Raw genomic sequence first — 25,558 nt, 5'->3', positions numbered from 1 at the left:
CGCTGCCCCGCGGGGAGCGGGGCGTCGTTTCTATGGTAACCGAGGGCGCGCTCCCGCCGGCCGGGCCCCCCTCACGTGATCGCGGCCGTCACGTGATGCTCGGTTGCCGCGGAGCTGCTTCCGGGTCAATGCGGGACGCGGCCGGCGGGCCTGGGTGAGGAGCGGGGCCGGGGGCGGCGGGGCCGCGGCTGTCGGTCTGTCAGTCAGTCAGCCTGCCTGTCAGTCACCGGCCGGCCGTGCGAGGGGTGCTCGGGACAGTTTAACGTCGGTGTCGGGGCGGCCGGGCCGGCGGAGGCCGCAGCGCTGGTGGGGAAGGCCCGGGCTGGGGGTCCCGGGGCTGGGGGCCCGGCCCGCTGGGGCTCAGCTGAGGGCCCCTCGCACTCCGCCCCGGGGCCCGACGGCGTGGGCGAGGGCCGGCGGGCGGCCCAGCGCCTCTGCGGCGGGGCTGGTTTCCCCACCGGCCCTGAGGGGGTTGCCGGTTCCGTACCGTAGCGCGAGTCCGGGCCGGGAGCGTGTCAATGCTCGGCACCTCTCGTGCGATACCCGATCTCCTCGCCACAGTCCCCGCCGCTAGAATTGGCCGCTCCCAGGAGCGTGGTGCTGTGCTGGGTGAGCTGATAGTTGTGCTTCAAGTCCCCAGCGGCGTTTCACACGCTCGGGTAGCCCTGCTGGCTCACAGGGTCAGCCTGTCTACCCTGACTGATACGATTCGTTCACTAGTTTTTCAAAATCGCTTCAAAAATAATGAATCATGTCTTCGGGAAAGCACATACTAGGTTCTTTTAGACAGATGTCTGTTCTCTTGCATCCATTCTTTACACTTTGTTTTTCATGTACAGAAACATGTCAAGATGCGTTTGGCGTGTGACTGATCAGGACCTGCTCTGAAGGCGTTCGGATGGCACTGGAATGCATTAGAATGTCATTAATGATGTAATTCTTCTAAACGGTCTCTTATTCTCCTTGCAGGCTTATAGCACTGGGATAGAAATATTTTTCATGTCGTTTCTAGTGTTCTCCTTTCACTTTACCCGTCAGCTGCAGCAGCCCGCTGGGTTTTCCTTGGATTTCAAGTCAGGGTCGTGTTCTTCTTTGCAGTCGCTTGCCACACTGTATGTCACTGGGGCCACAGCCTTCCAGTGGAGTGTTTAAATATAGACAACAAAGACTATTCGTTGACATATTTCAAGGACTGAGCACATCTTTTGCAATCTATGCTGTCATTTAGAAAACACAAAGTTATTTTAGGTTATGTATTGTTCCACGTGCCGTCAGTAGGAGAGCACTCAGAAATACACACCTTGCAGAGCATCTTGTCCTGCTCTTGTACGGACAACATTCACTTGAAATGTGTCATGCTGCTGTTGCATATTCTGTTAATCTTTGCTCTCGAGCAATTGTAGTGATTCAGAGAAGCCACGTGCATGACAGATGATTACAGTGAATGTGAAATCTGATGAGAAGGGGAGTGGAAAAGGTGACTGCCCACCCCCTGACATTTTTGTCATCTGGTAATGGCATTGGCTTGCAACAGTAAAGCTTGAGAAATAAAATGTTTGTGATTCAGAGTTGTTGAATGTAAATGTCATTAGTGTTTTTTTTCTCGGTTCTGTATTGCTCTCATACTGTATCTGGAAACACAGTCTTTTGCCTCCAGTGTGATATTAAGGTGACTTTCTCATGTGGAATTTCCAGCTGATGTTTGCTCAGTGGATAAAGAGAAATGGTGTTGGTAGAAAAGCAATATGAGGGACAGAATGCTTTGTGCATGGGGGACTTCCAGCATTTGCAGACCAGGAGGGCTTGGCGGGCATCTAGAATGCAGTAGCTGTCTGTCCTACAGTTCTGAGCTCCCAAACCACCCTGGGATGAGGCCGTTCAGCCTAAAGCCTTGGCTGTCAACGCAAATTGTTTTTGTAGCATGCAGAATGTTTCAGTGTACAATTAAGTGCCTTGTTCCTAACACAAACTTCGATTTGGTGATTTCTTTTTCAGACAGTGTCACAGACTAGTGACACAAAGTTAAGCTTGAGATATGAATCAACCAAGCTGCTGAGGGCTGAAGAAGATGTGGAGTTAGTTTTGGTTTTTGTTTTTGTTTTTTTTTTTTTTAAGTTAGACCAATCCTTTATGACCCCATTTGTGACATGTAAACTTTATAGACAGTACGAAAATTGTAACAGGTTTCAGTTAACTTGTTTATTATTATACTAAAGTCCTTTGTGATAGAGGTGTTTTAGGCAGTGTGTTCGTGAAGAAGTAAAGTAGAGCTTGTTAAACAGGTGATTCTCAGCAAAGGGAACCTGAACCTTAGATAAATGGCTTTTGTTCAGGATTTTCTATCTGTCCTTCCCTGTAATAAATTGAAAGGAAAGTTTATGGCAGCAGGCAGAAACTTTAATCCAGCACTGGTAGGCAACATCGCTTTCAATGTATGTGTGGCCCTACCATGAACTCAAAAGTATGGATTTCCACCAGGAGTCCTGGAGGTGCAGCTTTATGTGCAGACAGTACATATCTGCATGAGCTGGGTCTTGCCACTATACTAGAAATGTACTTACACGGTACTTAGTGAAAATGCTGCTCCATGACTAATTGCACGCTCTAGGAAATCTGCAGTTGATTCCTGCAGGTTTGTGCCTTGTGTTGGAACAGGTGTGTGCGGATCTCTCATCTCTGTCTGCAATGGGTAGCAGTCCCTGCTTTGGACTACAAGACCTCTGTAAAACTGGGAACAATCTCGTTCTTTTCCTTTGTGCATGTATCAAGCTCAACTCTATTATCTAGAAAGCTATAAAATACCAAGTTCAGAGTACATGTACTGGAGTAAGACAGATAAGCTTAGTTCCAGCTAGGATACAGCAGAATGCCAACCATCATGGTACCTTTACGCCAAATACACTTGCAGTTGACGCTCAATATCTTTCTAGGCAGGTCAGCAGCCTGCAATGTGGCAAGTCCTTCTTCCGGTGCTGTTGTGTTCTGTGACACGCGTAGATAGGAAGGGCATGTGTATCTTCTAGATACATAAAGCAGCTGCAAAATTGAATTGGGAAAACTTGCTTTTTGGACTGGCCAAATGATATGCTCATATGTTATCAAGAGTGTTTCGTGACACAGTAGTTGTGTTCTAATTAGAAGCCCAGGTTTGCAAGCCGGATGGAAGAACTAGTTCTTTGCAAATGTCAGAGGAGAAATGATGATGCTCTGTTTGAGGCCAAAGCTTGCTTTGAATGAGCCGCTGCTGTCAGGGAAGATGAGAGCCCTGAGATATCCTGAGTGAGCTTACTATCAAACTCGAGTATTTCTGTGACATCCTGTGGGCCAACTGATGGAAGTCTTGGTAGCAGAGGGTGTTGAGCTTCTGGCTGTCTACAGCATTGGCCTGATTTTAACAAAAACAAACCATAACCTGCTTTGCATAGTGTTTCTTTGTAAACGGTTACGGAGCTGTGGGTCCTTTTTTCTTTCCTGCCACCCCCATCCAAAGAACTGATCTTGACTGAAAGTCCTGACTTAGAGAAAAAGGACGTTAGACCATGAAAACACCTGTTCAAGCAATCTGTTACTCATAAACAGCTCTTTGCTCTTTCTCCTCCTTGCTGCCCTGGAAATGTGTTTAAGAATATCTACAAATATCTCACAGTCCTCTTGTGAGGTACAGAAGTCACCTTTTTCAGCTTGGGGCACGTTGGAAACTGTCCTGAAGAGTGTGTGGGGCAAGGAGTTCTTGTATTTGATCTATAATGGTATGATTGAAAGTATGTTTGTGTAGCTTGGGCCCTCTGTTTGGTTTTAGTTCCTTTTCAGGCCATGTTTTACTGTCATCCTGAATTTGAAATACGATCTGTTAGACTAATCTGCAGGCCAGAGGAAGTAAAACCCGTGACCTGGCTGGTCACTTTCTGTCCTGTATTCCCAAGGGCCACTACTGAAGGGGATTATTAGTTGCTGGCTGTTTATGTACTCTGTTTTTTTCTGTGTTAACTAGAAGTCCAAGAAGGGAGCATGGACCAGCCCAGCGGAAGGAGTTTCATGCAAGTTCTTTGTGAGAAATACAGCCCTGAGAATTTCCCATATCGTCGTGGACCTGGTATGGGGGTGCATGTCCCAGCAACTCCGCAGGGTTCACCTATGAAAGGTAGGGTTTCTGAGCATCTGTGGGGTTCTCGGTGGGATCAGTTTCTTGGTTGTTCTTCCTTATGTCGAAAAAAAAATTGTCCTGAATTGGCCAGAAAAAAAAATATCACGAGGTATTATAAGGTGTTTCCTACCAAAGGGCTGAGAGACTGGAATCGAACAAAACCAGAAAGTTTTTGTCACTGAACCAGTTGCTCTAAAACACAGGCAAGTTTCGCTACCCCTGTCATTGCTAGTGTAAGTGAGAATCCTGTCAATGAAGGATGGAAATAAGGCCCTGTGCAGTGCTGAGTTTTGAAGGTTCAGCAGTCCCTGGAGATTATTTTCTTCAGACTGGTGATACTATTTTCTTAGTGGTTGCAACAACATGTATTTTGACAGAGAGCGCTTAACAAATACGCAACACCTTGATCTAAATTCGAAGTTGGTCCACATGCTAGTGGTGTCACGTAGTGCCATCAACTTGCCTTGATGCCTGCAGGTACAGGAGGAGTTCGGTGTTACATAGGAGTGAGCTGTATTTCAAGCCAAGCGATGAGTTGTTCAATCTCCAGCTAGGCTTCTTTTGTGACAAGTGACTCAAATGATTTTGTGGTTTACTTTGTCTCTCTTCTCAAAGCATTACATGGTCTCTGACCATGCTTATGCTGACCTAGTGGAGAAATGCCCTCTCTCCTTTGCTTCTGACCTTACTGCCTTGAGGGAGTTTCAGACAGATGTGTGTCTGAAGCACTGTGCTGCTCACGTATGTCCTTGAGCTGCAGAATCTGTGTCGCTGTTCCCTGCTCTTTGAACTGGCTCCATTTGACACTCTTTAGTCTTTCCTCACGCTCTGATGTTAGCGTTTGGTTCTCAGTTTGTACAGATGAGTCTGAGATTTGTATTTATCCCACCAGAACTGCACCTTCTTTGTGCAACCTCTTGCCCATCTTGATCTGTAAGTGGAGTTTAAATTTCCATCAGGTCAATTTGTATTGTAACCAGCCCAAAAGGGCAAAACAGCCATGGAAGTTAGCTGAATGAAGTTTACAGTAACTGCGTTTGACAGAGGAGAAAAAAGGGCCTGAGTTCAGCTGAGGATAAAATGTACTGCATGTCACTCAAAATTAATACGAACAGAAAAATGGCCTGATGGAATATTCAGTCAATGCCCTCTCTCCTGTGTGCAAGCACCCACTTACCTGAGCTGTTTGAATGCTGGAGAGAGGGCACATGTTTATAAATCTTAAAATGCGACCGAGACATGACTTACAAGCACATCATGACTAATTCCCAGAGTACAACACCATCCTTGAAAGAAGCTGAACACTAATGAGCCAGGAAACTTGAAAAGTCAGATCACTCTAGATAATTGTCTGCTGCTAGAATCCCTTTCTAGTCATGTAGCTGCCAAGTATGAAAGAGAAAAAGGGCCACCTTTTCAGGAAAATGCTTGTTAAATTTTAGCAGATTTTAATACTGCACAGAGGTGGGAGAGCCTTATTGTATATGAAAGAGTGTAAAACTAATGGCTTGCCTAGCCTAAATGTGGATTTCTTGTGTTGAAATGGTTTCCTGGTACAAATCCATAGCTTTTAACTTTGTTGTGTTTTGGCCTTAGCAAATCAGGCTGTGACTGAGATCCAAGTCCTTGTCTGTGAAATAGCTGCAAGAACGTTTACCTGCATGAGAAGGAACTGCAGCAAAACTGAAGCAGAAACATAAAAGGCAGAGTAGAGACCTAAGTTCTTCCAGGATTTAAGAATGCTAAATGTTCTACATTGTTGAAAATGGAAAGCTTAGAAAAGAAATGTTTAAATACATCCTTGCCGTTACTAACCCCGGGTGGGCTCAGTACAAGAGGATAAGGGAGTCTGACTCTGTGCAACTCACGGTCCACCTAGTCCTGTGTCATATCTGCAGATGCCGGGGAAAGAGCATAAATTCTGGCAAGAACTGATGTGAGACATTCTATAACCTACAAAGGACAGGCCCATCTTCGCTCTGGTGTGGACAGAAATACATGTAGTAACTCAAGAGCACTCATACTGAGTGGTACTTCGTGTTTAGACACAAGAAGACTTCTTGATTGATGCTGGTCACTTGTCATATAACCCATGTTTATTCTCAGATCCTTAAATATGTGTAAATTGTGGAATTACTGGTAAATCTTTTCTTTTGCTGAATGTCATGCTTGCTTGTGCTTGTTGTTTACCTTCTGTAACTTAAGCCATGCAGCACTGACTGGAGGGCATCTTTTCTTATTCCCTGTTCCAGATCGCCTCAACCTTCCAAGCGTGCTAGTACTGAACAGCTGTGGCATAACCTGTGCAGGGGACGAGAATGAAATCGCCGCCTTCTGTGCTCATGTGTCTGAGCTGGATCTTTCTGACAATAAACTAGAAGACTGGCATGAGGTAAAATGGTTACACGTGCATCTTTCTGCATAGCTTTGATGGATATTACTATGACTGCAAATGAATTGCAGGTTATAAGAGTTCATTTAAAGAGGTGATGTCTCCTATAAAGGAGAGAGATTTCCATTTTTTGTGGCTTCTTTCTCATCTTTGAAGCTGATGCTTATTTACTTTGACAACAACTAAGCAATAAACATGATGAATTTAATCCAGTTGGGCACTTCACTCTCTTTACCTCGTGACTTACAATCTTGGCCTGTGGGTGACCATATAGATTTAATTTTTTTTTCTGTTGTACAAAGCACTGGAACTAGCATTTCCAACATGAAGAGGTTAATGAGCAGTGCAGTTCTTAACAGAGTAAGAACTGAGGAGGTCTGAGTAATGGGAGTTGATTCCCAGCTTTGCCATCAATTGTGATGCTGGGCAAGGTATTTATTCTCTCTCCGCTTTTGTTTCCCTATCTGCAAAACAGGTTTTATAACATTTGCCTCACAGGATATTTCTGACGCCTCATTAATTAATGCTAAATGCTGTTACAAAATCCTCTGAAGTGTTTGGATGAAATATGCTAGATAAATGCAATGTAATACAAGTAAAACAATCGCAATCTGTTTGGGTGTTGTTAACAGTTCCTCACTGGCTTATGTCCTGCTTTTATGCTAGTGTTTATTGTTGGAAATATGTGGAAAAGAACAGGACGTGCAACATAAAAATTATCATGCGTTTCTGTTGCATCAAGCTCTTATGTCTTTAAACAGGTAGTGAACACAGTATTTGCAGAAATGTCCCAGCTCTCGCACGGGGGACACAAAGTCAGATGCAGGATAGGTTCCCTTGTTTCTGTTATTTCCTTGTTAGCCTAGAAGGTATTAGCTCAGTGAGTGGGAGAGAGATCTTAGGTTTGTCTGTTGAGATTAGACCAGGAAAGATTGTTTTGTGCTGAGGGCGTATCTGCTAAGAATTGGGATGGTATCTCCTGACTTGTTTTTTTCTGACCCCAAAAGGCACCCTCCACAGTAATGAGGTGCTGCGTCTCCACTCCCTGTTTTGCCTCTTACTCTCAGTGGGGCTAGCCTCATGCCTGGTAAGCAGCTGGGAGAGCTGCACAAACACTTGTCACTTGCAACCTGAATGCCTTGCACCCTGCTATTTGTTCAGTCTGTTTAGGCTACCCTGGATGGCACAATTTGCCGGCTTCTGCATGAGCTGCAGTAATGCAGGAAATGAAAGGCTTTCTGTGTACTTTGCCCCTTCCTCTGAGGCAGGATTAAGTTTTCATAGCCTATCCACAACAGATAAATATCTAACCGACTCTTAAGAACTGCCAGTGATGGGAATTCCAGATCCCTGGGTAGCCCGTTCCCATGCTTAGCTAATAACCTCATAGTCTAAACTATGTAACTTAAGTCTCCCATGCTGCAATTTAAGCCAATTGCTCCCTGCCCTGTCCTCAGCAGGCATGGAGGAGCATTTGTCGCTGTTCCATATATGACAGCCTTTTATACCCACAAAGAAGAGCTTTCATGTCTCCTTTTCCTCCTTCAATATAATACTGAAAAAATTCAGTTCTTCCAGTCATTCCCCATAGGCTGTTTCTTCTAAATCCTTGTTGTTTTTGATGCTCTGATGTCAACACAGTTTGTCTACTTCATTCCTAAGGTGTAGTGCCCAAAGCATGTCATCACCTAAGACGAGGTGCAAAGTGAGGCAGACTAATTACCCCCAGCATCATGTAGGCAATGCTTGAGTTCAACCTCCACATGCTAGCAGCTGGGCCCTGTTACTGGCTTGTATACGTCATGGTCTGCCCCATCTCCTCCATCCCAGTCGCTTTGTGGAGTGGAGCTCTCTAGCCAGGTGTTCTCTGACTTGTACTTATTTTCTGGGTTAATGTCTTTTCCCCTGAATGTTAGTACTGTCCATGTCTGTCTGTCCATGAACTGAACTTCCATCTTACAGGTTTCAGCTGGCTTCGTTTTGGCCTCTAGTCTTGTACCGCAATGTGATGGCAGCCCTTCCCACCTTAGTATCAGCCGCAGATTAAGAAAAACACATAGTGTTGAATTATTCTGGTCATTGAAAACATAACGAGTAATATTCTGCTAGAGTGCTCCATCGGCATGCCTGCTGGCTTTGTATTGAACTCTTAACTGACGGTGCTGTCCTGGGCACTGTAAGTCCCCACTTTGCCTGCGCGACTGGTGCGCTGATGGCATCGGAAGCTGCCATTCCCTCACGCTACCTACCACTGAATCAGTTACCCAGTCAAACAGGAAAATTAGATTGACGTGATGTGGTTTTTACGAACTGATGCTGCCTGGCTGTTCTGTTCACTTAGTCATTATTATTAGATGACTACAAATTGATCATCTAAATAACGTGTTCCTGTATCTTTCTGTGTGTTAGCAGTATTTAGGTCAGCACCTACCCCAGTCACACAATCCATTATGTATCCCGCACTCCAGAGCTGTACAGTTGTCATCTCTGACTTCTGTTTCTCTTTCTTGACCTTTCTCCCTTACCGCTCTGCTACTTTGCCCTCAGGTGCACATCTGTACACGCAAAAAGAGAAAGTAGCCCCAAGCAAAGTTACCTGAACATTTGGACTGACTGTAAGACAGCTGCTGTTTTCAGAGCGATGGAATTGAATAAGAAATTCATTGTATGTGTACAGTGAGCTTTTATCTGTCTTTTACCTTGGGCAAAATGGTGAGGTGAGGTCCGTGGCTAGTGGGGAGCAGTGGAAAGCTGAGCAAGTGATCGGAGCGTTGGCCATAAACTCAGGAGACGTGTCCGTTGCCTCCCTGCTAAAAGAGGGGTACAGCATGCAGGCCTCTGTAACGTACTGCTGCCTAAGGTTGGTGGTGAGGTGGATTTTATGACCTCTCCCAAGAGACTGGCTTTCTCTTATCGAGCTGCTCAGAGAGTGTAATTAAACGAACTGTTGAGGCAAATGAGCAATTAACCAATCAATCTAGACCAGTGAATAGCTGGAGTATGAATTATAGGTAGCTATCCAGAAGCCTTATTTTTTTCTCCATATCATTTCTTTGGCCTGTGGTGACTCCGAAGGGCCCCCTTTTAGGAGACGGGATATTATTGCATGAGGTCCGATTACTGCCTGATACACATTTCTTTCTTTCTCTTTTTTTTCCCTCCCTACTTAGGTCAGTAAAATTGTGTCCAACGTTCCCCACTTGGAGTTTCTAAACTTGAGTTCCAACCCTCTCAGTTTGTCCGTTTTAGAGAGAAGGTGTGCTGGGTCTTTCGCTGGTGTTCGCAAACTTGTGCTCAACAACAGCAAAGCTTCCTGGGAAACAGTCCACACAATCCTGCAGGAATTACCAGAGTAAGCATGGGGAGCTGGGCGTAGAAAGGGGTGCTTGCTGCACACAAGTCAAGGCTGGCGTATCAAATCACGCGGTGAGGGATGTGAGGATGCAAATGTGATCGGTTAGGGAAAAAGGGAATTTTTTTCTTCAGGAGCTTGGGAACTGGCCAGGTGAACGCTTTACATTGTCTTAAAAGCTGAACTTGTGTGGCACTGCAAAGCCCAGGGCTTCTCATCCAAATCTAAATACCAGAGATGGATAATTACCCCAACAATGTAGGAGGTGACACACTTTCCTCTGAGTCACTGCAGAATGAATGGTGCAGTGCATACCTGTACTAATAGCTTTTGAATGGGATGTCAGTCTGAGGGTCCAGCCACTTGTCAAGTAATATTTCATTGTGCTTTTCTGTGCAAAATTGTTGATTTCTGTGGCTTGGCCATGGTCCGCCCTGGCAGTGCCATTCTGCCTCCCCCAGTGTCCTCAGTGGCTTCATTTTGATAACAGATTCCTCTCATAAGGCTTTGTAAGTGGAGGTGATGACAGCAGTATGTCCTGCATGGCCAATGTACGCTTCCCTGGGACTAGAAGAGCTAGTTTAGTTCTATGAAAATTTAGTGGGACCTGTTCTTTCTTTAATAGGAATCTTTGGCAGAACCAGTGAGTGGGGAAAAAGGCGTCATCTGTGTTGTGTAAACACCTTTTAAATCAAGTGGTGAGCATTGAGAGCAGGTACCAGTCACCACTTGAGCTGGGTTGGTGGCTTGTTAGGCACAAATGTGGGACACCACCCTGAGCAATCTGTTACACAATTAATACTAGGAGGCTAAGGGAACACTTAGAGGTGTTTTTCACCTGTGGAGGAAGCTTACGGATGGGAGCAGAGACATAGTCGAAACACTCCCATTTGGAGTACTCGGACGTCTTCTCTACACCAAGGTTTCAAATTGCATAAGAGCCATTACAGAAAGCCATGTTAAAGTCACATACGCATATCCCTGCACCCAAGAGGGTAGCCATTTCTCAGGGTATGTTGGGATGATGATATGATCTTTCTGCCCCTGTGCAGCTTGGAAGAGCTCTTCCTGTGCCTTAACGACTATGAAACAGTGTCTTGTTCTCCAGTTTGCTGTCAGTCTCTCAAATTACTCCACATAACTGACAATAATCTTCAAGACTGGACTGAAATTCGAAAATTGGGAATCATGTTTCCATCACTGGACACACTTATTCTGGCTAACAACAACCTCACGACCATTGAAGAGTCGGAAGATTCCCTAGCAAGGCTGTTCCCCAACCTGCGATCCATCAATTTGCACAAGTCAGGTGAGAGCCTGGAAGCAGTATGCTTTTTGTTCTCGGCGTAAGTGACAGCGGTTGACTGGAGTCTCTCCTCCTGAGTAGGTGAAAAACACACTTGCTTTGTGCTCTTTGAAACTTTGGCCTCGGGGTGGTTGCTTCTTAGGTCTGTTAGCAGCAAGTAGCCTGCAGTCAGCATCGCTCCTGCAAAGAATTAGCGGGGGTAGGTGAAGGCAGAATTGCTGAGCAAGAGCCTAAACCTTTGGGATAGTTCTGTTGCTGTAGCAAAGATGAAAATGCCCAGTGACCTTTGTCCCAGTCTATCCTAGCTTCTCGGCAGAATCAAAAAGCTGTTGATAAATGTAGTCCCAACAGACCTATCATGTTGAAGTCCGGTTTTGTGATGGTGCTAATGCAGAGCCAGGCAAGCAGATGTACTGAAGTGCACTGACCCGAAGAATGTAGTGTTAGGAGAGGAAAACAGGCAAGAAATCAACTGGCCCATCTCTGTGGGCTTTACCTGCTGCTTTTGGTAGTTAGTCATTATCTAAAAGATGAGTCAGAGTAGTGTGGATTGGCAGTTATTCAAAATGAGCTGGAAAAGGATTTTTACATTAGTAGTTTCTCTCTGTTTCCTGTCCCTGCCTCAGGTGCTCCTGGCTGGAGAAGAATAAATAAATGTCTGGCAGTGGAGGGGATGAAAGAATCCTATTTGCCTTTCATTCCCTGTTTTATCTTGCATAAAATGAGCATATGTGTAGGTATGTGGCATGTAAGGGCCAAGCATTTACCAGCAAAATCTGTCCATCATCTGTGCACAGTTGTTAGATGCTCATCACACGTTATGCTCGAGGCTGCTTTTGCACTTCAGCCCCAGAGAGTTTTCAGCCAATGCTCCAGAAAGAGAATAAGCATTTGGGATATCAGGAAGGGCACCCTGTGCTCAGAGAGAGGAGCTGCCGGGCAGCTCCTGAGGGCTGTGACATGTTTGTGAGATGGCAGGTATGCCAGAAGTTCTTCAGCAGGAGTAGTTAATGCATCATCATCTTTTGTTCTTTACAGCTTTATATGCTGTGCAAGCCATAGTTAATTGTTAGCCAAGGTAGAAGGTACTTTATTAACATGCTCTGCAATGTAAGCATCAAGGAATCCCTATAACAAAAGCTTAAAGCTAACTAGAGGAAGGAAAGCATGTTAAGCTGGATTTGAAAGCAGTGTCTCACTGAGGAGCAGGAGGTGCCCCTGTGGTAAGTAGTTTTGCAATTTTCATGCCAGGTATTTAAGAACTCTGCATTCTGTATTGCATTTTGATGTCTTGGGAGCTGAAAGTCAAATAGAAATCCCAAGGAGCATGTTAAACTTTTTTTTAGGGAAAGCTGCTGCACTCTGAAATTCTGTCACGTGAAGACTCCACAGTGGTGCCTCTTTTTGCAGGCTCTTTTAGCTTTAGTGGAGATGAGGGATGAGCTAAAGATAATGGTTTTTAGTGAACTAATAGCACAACTGGGTCATGAGGGGATGAACAGATTTTCCTGCTGAGGCGGATGCCATGACTGACAGCAGTTTCTCCTTCACAGGTGGTTGCCTTTCTGTACTAGCTTTCTCCCAGCTACAAGAGCTTTTTGGCCCTTTCAGAGTGGCATGATTCAGAGAGGTACCAGGCACTCCTTGGTGACATTGCGTCCCAGAGATCAGGTGGAAGAGGTCTCCTGTCACAAACTTCTGCTGAGTTTGTCTGCAAATGTGGCTGATACTGATACCCAGAGGATGGCTTTAGGCATAGGTGACCTTGGCAGAGGTGTTTTGAGAGCTATGGGGAAAGGAAGCACTCTGCCTGCCTGGCACACAGTGCTGTGATACTCACAGGAGTAGTGCTTCTGCTCTGAAAAGAGCCCCTTCTTCTGAGTTGTGGTTGTGACACATGTTTGGGCTTGGACTTGGACTTGGCATTTCCTGATGGGCTTAGGTCAAATGAGACCCCTGATTCTGTTTGAACCAATAATTTCTCCTGTTTTTTTCACATTTTCTGTGCTGTGTGGGTGAAGCCGTTGAATGTTGTTCAGCACATCGCCAGTGTAAGCTTCTGGAACGGTCGTTGGAAAAGCATCGTGGTAAATGTTTCTGCAGTCACAGCAAAGGGAAGTGAAGACAAATAGTGTAGATCTCTCCATGTAATCAGGGCTGTACTGTTGCTTGATACTCAGCTTTTTTATTTTACCCTCTCTGCTTGCCTTGTTATCCCAAATGTCAGGTCTTGAGGAGGCTGAAATTGAGTTAAAGCCTTTTTCATTAAAAGGCTGGATGGCTTCTGGGACTGTTTTACCGTTGGGTTGTGAGTGGAAATGGGACCCTAGGTGGTCATGTGTGCGAGGTAAAGCCATTTGATCGCTGTTTAGTGATGCCTAAGAATGACAGAAATTCTGATGACTTTAATACTACTTAAGGCAGTGTTCCTTTATAGATGCAGTCATCATAACTGATGCCAGTCAGTCCTCGGCAGTGAGGCCAAAGACTGAATGGTCCATAAAAAAACTAAGCTTCCTAATCAGCCATGGAGATCATCCTTCTAGACTTACGAAACAGCATGAGGGAATTTAAATACTTTGTCTTGTAAGTAAATGAAGGAGATTTTTTGCAGCGTGTCGTGAGCAAAAAGCTAGCTTCTGAAAGAAACGGCAGCTGATGCTTGCCTGTCATGTATGTTCTTTGGCTGTGTCTAATTACCTTGGATACATGATGTATTATTTGTGTTTGTTTAAGCAAATATTTTCTTCTGAGCAGGTCTGCATTGCTGGGAAGACATTGACAAGTTAAATTCTTTTCCCAAGCTCAAGGAAGTGAAGTTGTTAGGAATCCCTTTGCTGCAGTCCTACACCACCGAGGAACGCAGGAAGCTGCTAATAGCCAGGTCTGTTGCTTGTTTATTCTGCTCAGCAGAAGGATTACATGGCAATGAGTGGCTGGGAATGGGTAATTGGAGGAAGAGGCTGTTAGGAGATGAGGTTCTGTTTGAATTCACCACTCAGAGAGGTTTGAGCTTTTTTTTTGTTGGGTGGGGAAGTCGGAGTAGTGGAAAAGTTAAGTCTAGCTTCCCTGCTTCTCAGAGAGTTTTTTGAGTCTCAGACATGCCTGTGCACGTGATGCATGTATGTGGCAAAATGACAATGCTTAGTTTTGAATGTCCTTGGAGAAATGCGTGGAACTTGCCCTCTATGTTGAGGGGACTGAATCGTAAGCTGCCTGGGAGGATTCTCCTCGTGTTAATCTTGTTGCACGTAGCTTTTGGTGGTGACTGTCTTGTTGGTCACCCTGTCTGGGTTTCTCTTCTTGCTGACTGTATTTCTTGGTGTCTGCACGCAGGTTGCCATCTATCATCAAGCTCAATGGAAGCATTGTTGCCGATGGGGAGCGAGAGGACTCGGAGCGATTCTTCATCCGATATTATATGGAGTTCCCGGAGGAGGAAGTCCCATTCAGGTATGAATTCTTTGTCATGGAATGGAGAGCAGGGGCAAAAGGGCAGTGAGACAAAAGGAAAGGTGACTGAAGAGATGATGTTACATGGGAAATCTAGGCTAGCTGTTCCATGAAAAAAACATCCCTTGCCTTCCTCCTGTCTTGCCTTCCTCAATCTGTTTCAGTTAATATTGGTATATTAGAGTGTTGTCTGATGACTTGTAGAATCACTTCTGAGTCAAATTTGGTCTTAAAGTGTCTGTGTCAAGTGCCATTAAACAACATGACTGTTCAGTTCATGATCTTCATTGCTTCCTGGCCTCCCCCATGGCTAGGTTCATAATCCACCTGTGTTTGGGAGTCCCCAAAAGCCAGTACAGATCAAGCTCCCTGGTGCCAGGCCAGGGTGTTTAACTCTCCCAACCATCTGGTGTGCGGAATGTGACTGGCGATGGGAAGCTGTCCCCTCACTTTCAGGCCCGCAAATTGCAAGTCTGATGGTTTTTCTTTGCCAAAAAAGTATGCCCAATGATCTGTTAATCTTAGTAAACTAATGAACTTTGACAGATGCTGTTCGGTCAGTATCTTCTCTGTGCCAGCATCTACTTACTGCTTCATAATGGGCTGTGGAAGGATCATGGTACATCAAGCCACTGCATTTATGTGCCTTTTGCCTTAGGACTCTCCTGCGCTTTTCAGACAACGAAGCTTCATAGCTCTTTCTTTACAGAAAGGTGGTAGGACAAAAGTGTGTGTATGTGCCTGTGTGTGCGGGGACAGGCAGAGGTAGGGACAAACTGAGGTAGAGAAGGTCAAAGGTACAGCCTGGTACAGATGACAAAGGTGCAAATGGAAGCTGGTCGGTGTTTACGTTGGCCGATCAGTGTTTTCACCAGCTTAACACTTAGATAAAATGTCTCTTCTTTTTCGAAAATACTGTGCATGTGACCTGCCAATACAGTAAGGGCATGGGAAGGCTGGAATGGGGAATGGGGGCATGGTGTTTCGTTTGAATACTAATAGGTCTAGCGAATATACTATTTGTTAAAGGTGTTCTGGGGTCAGTTCAAAGGCAAAGGGAACTGATGTAGTTAGGGATACAAGACAGCTGGTGATACCTTTTGTTCCTTTTTCTGAGGACAAGTCCTGGCTTGTAATTTTAGAAGCCCTTGAAGTGGAAAAAACTGAAACAAATATTGGAAGGGATAGCAGCAGAGGTGGAGAATGCAGGGGAGACAAAGGGGAAGGGGAGATGGGGACTGCAAGCTCATGGTGCTGTTCCCAAAACAGATTATTTTCCATAACATTTTATTTGTAAGAAAACTGTTTCATGTGTCTGTGTTTGTGGCTCTAGAAGGGGAGAATTAGCAGGGTAGCTGAGCCCAACAGCTGCGGCGGCATCCCGCCCTCTGGCAAATGGGGCTTGGGCTGACCTGGAAAAGCAGCCAGGAGAAGGCAAGGCAGGCCCTCACGCTGAAAGCAGTGTATTCGGTTGCAGACTGGGAAGGGAACTAAGATGCAAGCAGCCCTTTGATCCTGGTGAAACCGGTGTGCCACCCCGGGCTCAGGAGGAAGGGTTTGCGCACAAGAGAGAAGGTAAATAAAGAGCTGGCAGGCTCTGAACCTTTTCCTGCTGGACTTGCGTCTCTGGGTGTTGTGGTGACAGGTGCCTTGCATGTCTGGGACCCGTATACTGTTGACAAGGAGACCGTGGGGTATAGCTTCAGATATGTGTGATGCTACTGTTAGGATGTAGACGTTGGGAACAGTCTGTGAACCCACGTAGTTACACACTAACACACACAACTAGGGTCGGTTTCCAGGTGGGAGCTCATGTTAGAAATTACTAATATCTCACCCATCCAAAAAAGCTGGTCTGATCTTGACCAACATGCTAGTTTTATGCTACTTTGGTAAGATACAGGAGAATTACCTCCCCTCTGATTTCTTAACCTTTAAACACTGTTACTGCCCTTTTCGTGGTCAATGGGCCCTTTGTCTGAATCCCTTCATCTGTGCAGCGTTTCCGAGACACTTGCGCAGCTATTAAAGAGGGCTGTTGTGCTCTGGAGGAGTTGTGTGCTGCTCCACGCTATTTCCTAACAAGACTGCAGATGGCTGAGAGCGTCCCTAGCGCTGAGGGCCGGGCTTCAGTTCCTGGGCCCATATGCAGCAGCCCTTACAGGAAAGGAAACCTGGCATTCTTTGCAGAGGGATTTTGTGTGTGTTTGTTGCTAAAGCTTCCACTTCTTTGCTCCCAAATCTGATGTGGTCTCTCTGAAGGTGGTTCGTAGTTAGAATCTAATCAGGACACACACATGTTGTTGCTGGGGGTACGGCATCTGCATTGCAGTGCTGCCTCAAGCAGGGGGAGAAGACACACTTGGGCACAGAAAACCTGGGAGAGTTAGCAGCCCCCCTCAAGACTGTTGAGGTGTAATGTGCGATAAGCGACCAGCACGCTCTCTCATGGCAAATCCCCCTGCCTGCACTGCATGTTTTCATGGGCTGCAGCTTAAAGCGATGAGAACCGGAGGGAAATGGACAGAATAATTTCACTCTCTGGATGTCGTGGGTTAGAAAGGAGTGCCGAGCATACAATCCAATACTGGCGGTCGTCTTGAGTGACGTATTTGTGTCTGTGGGTTTTTAATGAGTCCTCTGCTTGTCTGGTCTGCTGTTTATCTGCAGAGTATCAGAGACACTTTTAGCCAGGCTCAGTTCTTCAGCGTCTTCTTCTCTGGCAGCCAGCGTCTGCCAGGCTGCAAGGGGTGATTATAAAAGTCTCCAGGGTGCTGATTACCAGGGTACAAAAGAACCGTGTGAGCAGTGTGCCTTCGTCCTTATTGATTTGAGGGAAGCCAGTCATTCGGACTCCTAACTTTCTTTGCAGGCTGCAGCTATCATACAAGGAGTAGGCTGTGAAGCTTGTTCTGCCTTTCCTCGACGTGAGAAAATTTAAGACAACATTGCCTGACCCTCCGCATATTTACAGCAAGCGTTTGGGTAATCTTAGCCCACTCATAGTACTTCTCTCTCAGCTTGCTTGAAATTTGTCCCCTCTTTATACTCTTCCCACCATCAGCCTTGTTCACTGCAGTTTCCCTTAGTGCATGAATTGTGGCAATACTTCTGGTTGGCACATGAGAAATTGTTACTGGTCTGTAGCAGAAACTGTGCCCACAACGAAATCCTCCCCGTCGGCAACATATTGGCTAGCGCTCGCTTCTACTGCAGGCGGTAGCCTGTTGGGTAAACCATGGGGAGTGCGTTGTCTTCTCTCAGCACTAATGGCTGTTCTGAATAAACAGACCTGATCCTATCACCCAGGTGACTGTGAGAGCAGGACTTTGGACGCTCTGCCCTGGTGAAGGCTCGTTTTGTCTGCGAGACTGGGGAAATCCTAGTGCGTTGTGGCCCTTACCTCATTTCCCGGCAGACAGAGGGTCTGCTGTTCTCCAGGAACATTCCTGCCTTCGGCAGGGCTCCCTGGGGTCACCTGGCCTGCCAGGTCCCATCATCTCTCGACAGGGGCTGTGACACAGCACCAATTGCATTCAGCTCAGACTCGGATCGGGAACAAAAAGAGCTTTCTGTACGGCGCATAGTGGAGGGACTCTGAAATGTTACCTTTTCTCGGCAGCTCTCAGTCTTTGTCATTTCAATCACATTGTGTTTTGTGTTGCCATTTCGCCTCTTTCCCAGCCAGGCAGGGGAGACGCAGCCTTGCCCGATCGGAGCGATACCCACTGAAGGCAGTGGGAGAGTGGGACGGGCCTTCCATCGCAGGGGGATGGCTCCCTGGGACAGACCTTGCGAAGGACAGTCGGACAGCTTGGCTCCAGGGAGAAAGTGACAGTGGACTGTGTGGCTCTGCTAGTAAAATTCCCACGTCGTTTTAGAGTAGGTGTGAAGGATCAGTTGGCAAGAAGTCCCCTGTTTGTTGTCAGCTTCCAAACCATGTGGCAGCTCACCTTGATTTGGTGATCTTGGTGATCCCGTGCTCAGTGGAGTGTAACATTTGGGACTTAACTGGCCTCTTGGAAAAAAGCACGAATGTCTGAAAATGAGTCAGGCTAGAGAGATACTAGGAATGTAGACTGAGGGCTGTATCCTTTGTGTGAGCACTAGCTTGGTTCTGTCACTTTTTAGTGAAGTGTTTCCACTGGAGCAGGAGGCATGTGATCTTGAGAGTGTAGTGTCCTCTCTTTCTTCCAAACCCCACTGCAATCACAGCTGGGATTTCTGAAATTGTAGCAGCCCAGTAGAGAGCTTTGCTGCAGTTTTGTTCAGGAAGCTGTTCTGAGACCAGTCAACTCGAACGTCTCAGGTCAGTGATAACCTCACCTTCCTCAGCTAAATACCTCCTCCCTAGTTGACACTTAGGTGGGTTCATGTTGGTGCCACATGCGAAATATGCATGCCCCTACGTGCAGCTTGGGGGCTGTGGGACAAGGTGATGGGAGTGGGTGGGCTTTCTGGGTTTTATTTTCTCCTTTCCAGCATCTTGCCTGAGAAGCACTGTGCGCTGTGTGAAGTGTCACGCTAGCAGGAGAGAAAACAGGACTCAACCCATCCACATTTATTCCTAATGGGTGTCTGTTCAGGTCATCAGACTTGAATCGGGGTGAATGTTGTCTCACATGAGGAACATCCAACTCCCCAAAGTGTGAGAGATTTGGTGGCAAATGCAGAAGAAAGCTGGGGGTTTCCTTTAGTTGCTGCTGGGTGGGAGACTTGTATGGAGAGAGGCATGCACTTATGGGCTGTGAATGCTAGCACAGGAATGTTCTTTACCCGTGGGAGCCTCATCCGTCCTTCCCACCATGAGCAAAGTGCCGGTTAAACTGAGAGATATTTCGGAAGAGCCATATGCCAGCTAGTCACTGACGTGGAGGATGAGGACAGCTCATTGCTGTCTGGGCTCTGGCTTTAGCTCTCGTCAAAGAGTTCTGGGCTTTAGATGAATCCCGCCTTGGAATCTGCGCTTACCCTCATGTCATCCGGTCACTGTACTCTCCGTGCAGATGTTCATTTATACTTTGCAACCTAGTAGCGTCTTTGGATGATTGCAGCTGAAGTGGGGTAGTATCATCATGTGAAACAGAAACTGACTTGTGAAGCCTGCACTGGCTGTAGGAGCAACTCTACCGTAACTCTGGACTTGCTTGATTTTTCAGGTATCACGAGCTGGTCACAAAGTACGGGAAGCTGGAGCCCTTGGCAGTTGTGGATCTTCGGCCACAGAGCAGCGTGAAGGTGGAGGTTCACTTCCAGGATAAGGTGGAAGAGATGTCAATCCGTCTCGATCAGACTGTGGCAGAATTGAAGAAGCACTTAAAAACTGTAGTGCAATTGTCAACAAGCAACATGCTGCTCTTCTACTTGGACCAGGAAGCTCCCTTTGGTCCCGAGGAGATGAAATACAGCTCGCGAGCACTGCATTCTTACGGCATTCGGGATGGAGATAAAATTTATGTGGAGCCCAGGATGAAATAGCCTCTTTTGACCTTGTGAGTGCACGCACGTGCACACGCCCGCCCCACACACCCACACACATGCATTAAGGATTTTTTGCAAGGTTTTTATTTCAGTCGGTTGGTTGAGGTTTGGTTGCGTTTCTGTAGCAAGTAATTTTGTATCCCGGAGGGAGTGCCCTGATCTGAGAACCATGCCCGCCATCCACTGCAGGTGACCTTGAGGTGACAGTTGACTTCAGTGCGTGTGTTTCGGTGTGTGCAATACCTTGATGTTTTCTTTGATGCTCCGGTATACTCGTGATTTGGCACGAATGGTCAGTTGTTCAAGCTAAAGAATGCTAGGGCCCATAAGGGAGAAGATAGCTCGGTGCAGAATTTGACCTGTTTTTTTTTTCTTTTTCTATCTTTTTGTGTTTTTGGCTCCACCAGAGCACCCTTTGGCCTAGCTATCCGAGCTTACTGAATTATTTTTTTGCAGCTGGGTGCTGTCTCAACCTTTTGTTGCACTCTAGTTCACTGAAAAGATCTAAAACAGTATTCCGCTTGATTCTGAGCTCAGGTATTTAGTGCATCCACTTAGCTCCACTGGTTAGTATGAGTGCACAAAATGGGGGAAAGAAAGAAACCCTATTAGAAAGAAGCAGTTTATTTTCAAAACGCATGCTCTATATCCACACTGTCTATTCTGATTTTTTGGAAAAAAAAAAAAAGTAAGTTTTGAGTTCTGTACCCATCTCACACAGTGTCTACAACCTGCAGCGCTGGCAGCCTGGAGGCAAAGGGAGCCTTGCTGTGTGTCTTGCAAAGTGAATTTTGGAAGGCAGTGGATGGGCGTTGCGTTGGAAGGGTTTGTGGAGTAACAGGTCAAAAAGGGCAACCCCTTTTTGAAGAGCAGATTGCCCTGTTGGCCGGGATTCATCCCCTCTATGCTGAAGAGATGCTCCAATATGCACTTAACCTTGTACCAGTTTATATTAAAAGTGGAATGGCTAGAATTGCTCTCCTGGCAGAGAGTAAGAGTAAAGCTGAAGTTCGTGTTTGTTGCTGTTGCACCAGAAGTTAAACCTAGCGTTCTCCCTGGGGGCTCCTGGCTGTGGGGTCCCTGCCTGGGGTCCGAACTAGGAGAATGTGTTGGCTTGGATCAGTTTCTAGAAGATGAGCAGCAAAGCCACTAGGCTCACATTTATTGTAAAGCAGGTTTTCACTCTCTGTCTTGGCTTCCCCCCCCCACACCTTGTAGGCATCGCGTGCTGCTGCTTAAATTAGCCCCCGTTTTCTACTGCAGAGCAGATTCCCTTTCTTGTGCGATGAAACCCTGCTTCCTTTATATCTCTTGTTTCACTTTCCTGTGTCCTCCCTTGTTCCTCTGCCCCGCTGACAAGGTGAAGACTTTTCAAATTACCTAGTTATAAGCAGCTGCATAGAAGTTTTTGAAGCTGTGTGCTGAGGGCTCTAGTTACACATGAACTTCTGACCTTAATTTTGAAATGCTCCCTTATCCCCATGTGCACTTTCTTTCCCATGATGCTTTTGTCCACATCACCGAGCTCCTTTTATATTCCTGGAGTTGCTACTTCTCTTCATATTTTACCTAGATCGTGGGGTGGGGTAGAATGAGGAGGGAACAAAATATTATCTCATAGTCTTCAGGTTCAGGATGTGGGGACCGTTCAGAGGGAAGTAGTTCCGCATCCAGAGTAATGATTAAAAATGGGAGGATTTAAGACAAGTTAATAATTTGTGCCTCATCCCCCTGCCAAAAATGTCAATCTCCTGGCCCCGTTGAGATGAGCAATAGGAAACGGAGCACGACTCGCTGTAGGTAGCGCAGAGGCCGCGGCATGCAGCTGCGGAGCCGTGGTACCTGTAAAACAACAGAGCGGGGAGATGGCGGCAGTGTAACATAAGATGATGCTTTTATAAGCTAGAGCTTTACTGAAGATGTATTTTCCATTTGGGCAGAGAAAGGCATTTGCTGCCTTATAGCAGAACTCTTAAGCCAACACTTCTGTATGATATATACATACGTACGCATAGCGAAAGTTGTGTTTAATAAGATATTTTGTTATAAAACAAAGTTTTATGAAGATATGGTTGTTTAATATTAGAAGCCTATTTCTCCCCTTGACCTCCACTTTAAGTAGGTTGTCCCTCAGTCGCTGCAGTGGCAGAGGTATGCGACCGATGGGGATGCAGAAGTATCTCTGACCTAATTCTACAGAGCAGTAATTGCCTGTGTGGGTATATTTATGGCATTGTAACTGGTATGAACGAGATGCTGTAACTATTGACCAACTTCCTCAGCACAATTAAATGTCTTGGTTTCAGAGAAGGAAATAAACAAAGACCATTAAAGAATTGAATGGGATGTTAAGGAAGACCCAAGTATGTGCTTGTAAGTTTGTTCGCCCACAAAAGATTAGCCTGCCCACGGAGGGAGCGGTGCTGGCTCAGAACTGTCAGTAAATCGTGCTTTTATTTATGGTGGACCTGGTGGGAACTGGAAGATGGAAGAAGAGAACACCTACTGGCGTACGAGGTCGACAAGCACCCTGTAGCTGCCGGGGATTTGGTGCTAACACCCAAGCCGGCTCCCCCGGGCTGTTTGGGTCAGCCGAGTCACAGTACGAATATCACCACCTTGCCACTTTGTCGGGGGAAGGTTGTTTGTGGACGACGTTCTCAAGCCATTCGCCTTCTGCGCAGCTAGCAGAGCGCTTGTGGGCTGGAAACCAAAAATCGTGGTTGGCTTCCCAAGGAGAAAGAGTCACGTCCAAAACTCGGGAACAGTTTATGCGTCCAGACAATTGACTTTGGAAAGTAGGGCCAAATGGCACGTGGCCGATGTGGCAAAATATCCCAAGACGGCTCACTTTCCTTTTGTAATACCTTCTGGAAAAGGGTCTTGTATGTGTGCCACGTTACCACTTAACAGGGGACCGTGTCCTGGGGGGGAAAGGGGAGGGCTCTGAGCGAGAGAGGGGGTTTGGGGCCAGCGGTGGATGCCGAGAATCTGGGAGGGTCCCGAGAGGGCGGATGGTTTGATTTGAATCGAGGGATGTCACGAGGGGCTGCGTCCTGGTGTGGTCAGCATAGACCCGCTTTAGCAAAAGGTCAGTGGTTCTGTCGCATTCCTTTGAGAAAACAAAATAGATTTGCAAGCTTCTCTAGCTTGTGTCCTTCTATCCGAGGGCTACTTTCGTCAAGAACTGTTTTGTTTTTCATGCTAGTTCATGCATAAAAGTCTGCCGCGGGCAGCCTATGCAGTGGGAAAAACACCTGGTTCGGAAGGAATTAGGTGACAGCTATATACCAAAGTGTCACACGGCTCCGTGTACTGAGATTAGTTGCTGTGCCATTGTGTTTTTGGATGCATTCCTATTGAATATCCATGTTTTGACCAGATGTTTCAGGCGGATCGCCTAACTGCAATGTTATGAATATGCATGCCGTGGCAACTGTCCTCTGCTCCCTCGGTGGGATTTGTAACCCCCTTCGTTGGGAGCTGCGTACATCCTGGTGGCAGACGATACAGTGCAGCCTGCGGTGGCTTGGAGCAGCTCGGAAGAACTGCGCTTAATGGCACTCGTTGCTTCTGGGGAGAGGCTCTTGGTTTGCCCTTGCCTCCTCCGGTCTGTAATTCGAAGCGGCTCTGCCTCTGTCTGTTGCCGGTTTTGCTTTTAAATGAGATTCCGTAGGTTCTGTTCGTGTGCAGATTTGAAAATGCAAACGAGGTGCTGAAAGCAGCCTGGAGGCTAAAATATGTATTCCTGGCAGCTGTGCCTCCCTCATTTGAATGTGGTGCTTTGGTAGGCGGTAGAGACATGCCTTCCCCAGAGCGACATTAGAGGGGCTTTAGCCATCTCGGGCCTTTGCCTCTGTGATTACTTTTCTGCAGTTACTGGAAACTTAAAATATAATTTAAACATGAAGGTCTGTTCTTGCTCCCTATTAATGATGCATCTATATATAATTTTAAAGAAAAAGGAAGAACTGTAAGTCCATCTTGTTTTTTATTCTGGTTTCTCTCATGGGGAGTACACTTCCCCACTCCCACAATTTGCCTTTGGTTTGCCTGCAGACTTAGCAGTGGAATTCAGGCCAAACAGGTAGTTGGTTTGGATCAGTTCAATAAACTTATGTAAGTTTTTACACAAGAAAAGCGTCCTGAGTTTTGCACTTCTGTGTTCCCTGAAGCAAAATGTTGCCCTCTGTCTCACCTGCACACTTAACGTGCACCTATGGCAGCGTAAAAGCTGCTGAGATTTTTTGTTCTGCTGACTGTTTGTGCCAGCTGTCTGCCCCATGAGCTTGGGCACAGCCACCTCGTTGCGTGAGATGTTGCTTGTCGAAAGGAGAAGCCCCAGTGCTGGAAGACCTAGTCCTCTTCTGGGCCGTATTTCTTTGTGGGCGGTGACCCATCTCCGCTTCCAGGTGAGGAACAAGGCTCGAGCTTGCGCTTGCTCTGTTAACTGCTCCGTGTCCTCGGGGACAACCAGCCTTGGGGTTAAAATGAGTTTCACCCTCAAAGAAAGGCTTGTAGTTGCTGCTGGGGTGGGCAGTATGGCCCACTAAAGCAGTAGTTGTGGGCTTAGCCCATGCTGGCCTGCACCAAATGACCGTGGGGAGAGGCACGAGGAGGGAGATGCCCCTCCAGAAGGGATGCAGCTCCTGCGCAAACCCCTTGCCAGAGCGTCCTCCCTGGGCTGGGCCAGGTCCCTTGAAACGGGAATGTGACGGGCCTCTGCCTGTGGTTGTGCTGCCGAGGTCAAGCAGACGGAGACCACCTTGTCTCATCTTTTGAAGCTTGGTTTTTCTTGAGGTCAGGCATGGGAAGGAAGTTTTCTGCTAGAAATGAATTTAAAAAAAAAAAAAGCGGTTGTTTGTTCAGCTCGGATGTGCTCAGTACTGCATGATGGGAGCATCCCCTGCCAAAAGAAAATAGCCTAGAAGACAAAGCCTTCCCCAAAGAGACAGTGAAACCTAATCAAACTTCATCAGTGTAGACTTGCCCAGGACAAACAGGACCAGAATATTAAACTGCCTAAGGAGCAGAGGGAAACCTATTTTCACCAGTTTTCTCTGTCTTACAGGACGAGAAAAGTCAATTGATTTTCCTGTGGCAGGTAGCATTGAAGATTTGTATGGGAGGGAAAGGAAAAGCCTGGGGAATGTGGAGTGGCAGGCTGGAAGTAATCTGCCCCTGGAATATCAGTCAGTGCTTTATAGTCCCCCTGCCCTCCTGAAGTAGCTGTTGGTTTAAAAAAAGGAAGAAATACATTTAAAAGCGAAACAACAACAACCAAAACCCAAAGCTTTCTGCTAGCATGGCCACACTTGGAAGAGAAAGCAAACTGGGCTTTGCTGTGGAGGCGGTGTACTGCCCAGTGTCCTGATGTATTAAAAGAAACTGCTGAGGTAAGATATGGCACTTCGGGAGTGAACTTAGTAA

The 25,558-nt window shown here is 46.5% G+C and overlaps 1 protein-coding gene across 3 annotated transcripts; it reads left to right on the top strand.

Moving 5' to 3' along the window:
• The first annotated feature begins 73 nt into the window (after positions 1-73).
• On the top strand, positions 74-22,484 carry TBCEL (tubulin folding cofactor E like). Of its 3 annotated transcripts, none has more exons than XM_064471087.1 (8): positions 74-154; positions 3,992-4,141; positions 6,397-6,536; positions 9,707-9,888; positions 10,941-11,197; positions 13,952-14,078; positions 14,531-14,647; positions 19,807-22,484. In XM_064471087.1, exons 2-8 carry the CDS (start codon positions 4,009-4,011, stop codon positions 20,123-20,125), a joined length of 1,275 nt encoding a protein of 424 aa, XP_064327157.1. In that variant the 5' UTR covers positions 74-154; positions 3,992-4,008; the 3' UTR covers positions 20,126-22,484. The 3 variants fall into 3 exon arrangements, with proteins under 3 accessions (XP_064327157.1, XP_064327159.1, XP_064327158.1); XM_064471089.1 differs by having other exon boundaries at positions 101-154; positions 3,995-4,141; XM_064471088.1 differs by lacking the exon at positions 74-154 and adding an exon at positions 840-933.
• The last annotated feature ends 3,074 nt before the right edge of the window (positions 22,485-25,558 follow it).

This window comes from Phalacrocorax carbo, chromosome 21, assembly GCF_963921805.1.
Source record: "Phalacrocorax carbo chromosome 21, bPhaCar2.1, whole genome shotgun sequence".
NCBI classification, from domain to species: domain Eukaryota; kingdom Metazoa; phylum Chordata; class Aves; order Suliformes; family Phalacrocoracidae; genus Phalacrocorax; species Phalacrocorax carbo.
Note: the sequence above shows the minus strand (reverse complement) of the source record. Positions and strands in the feature narration are given on the sequence as shown.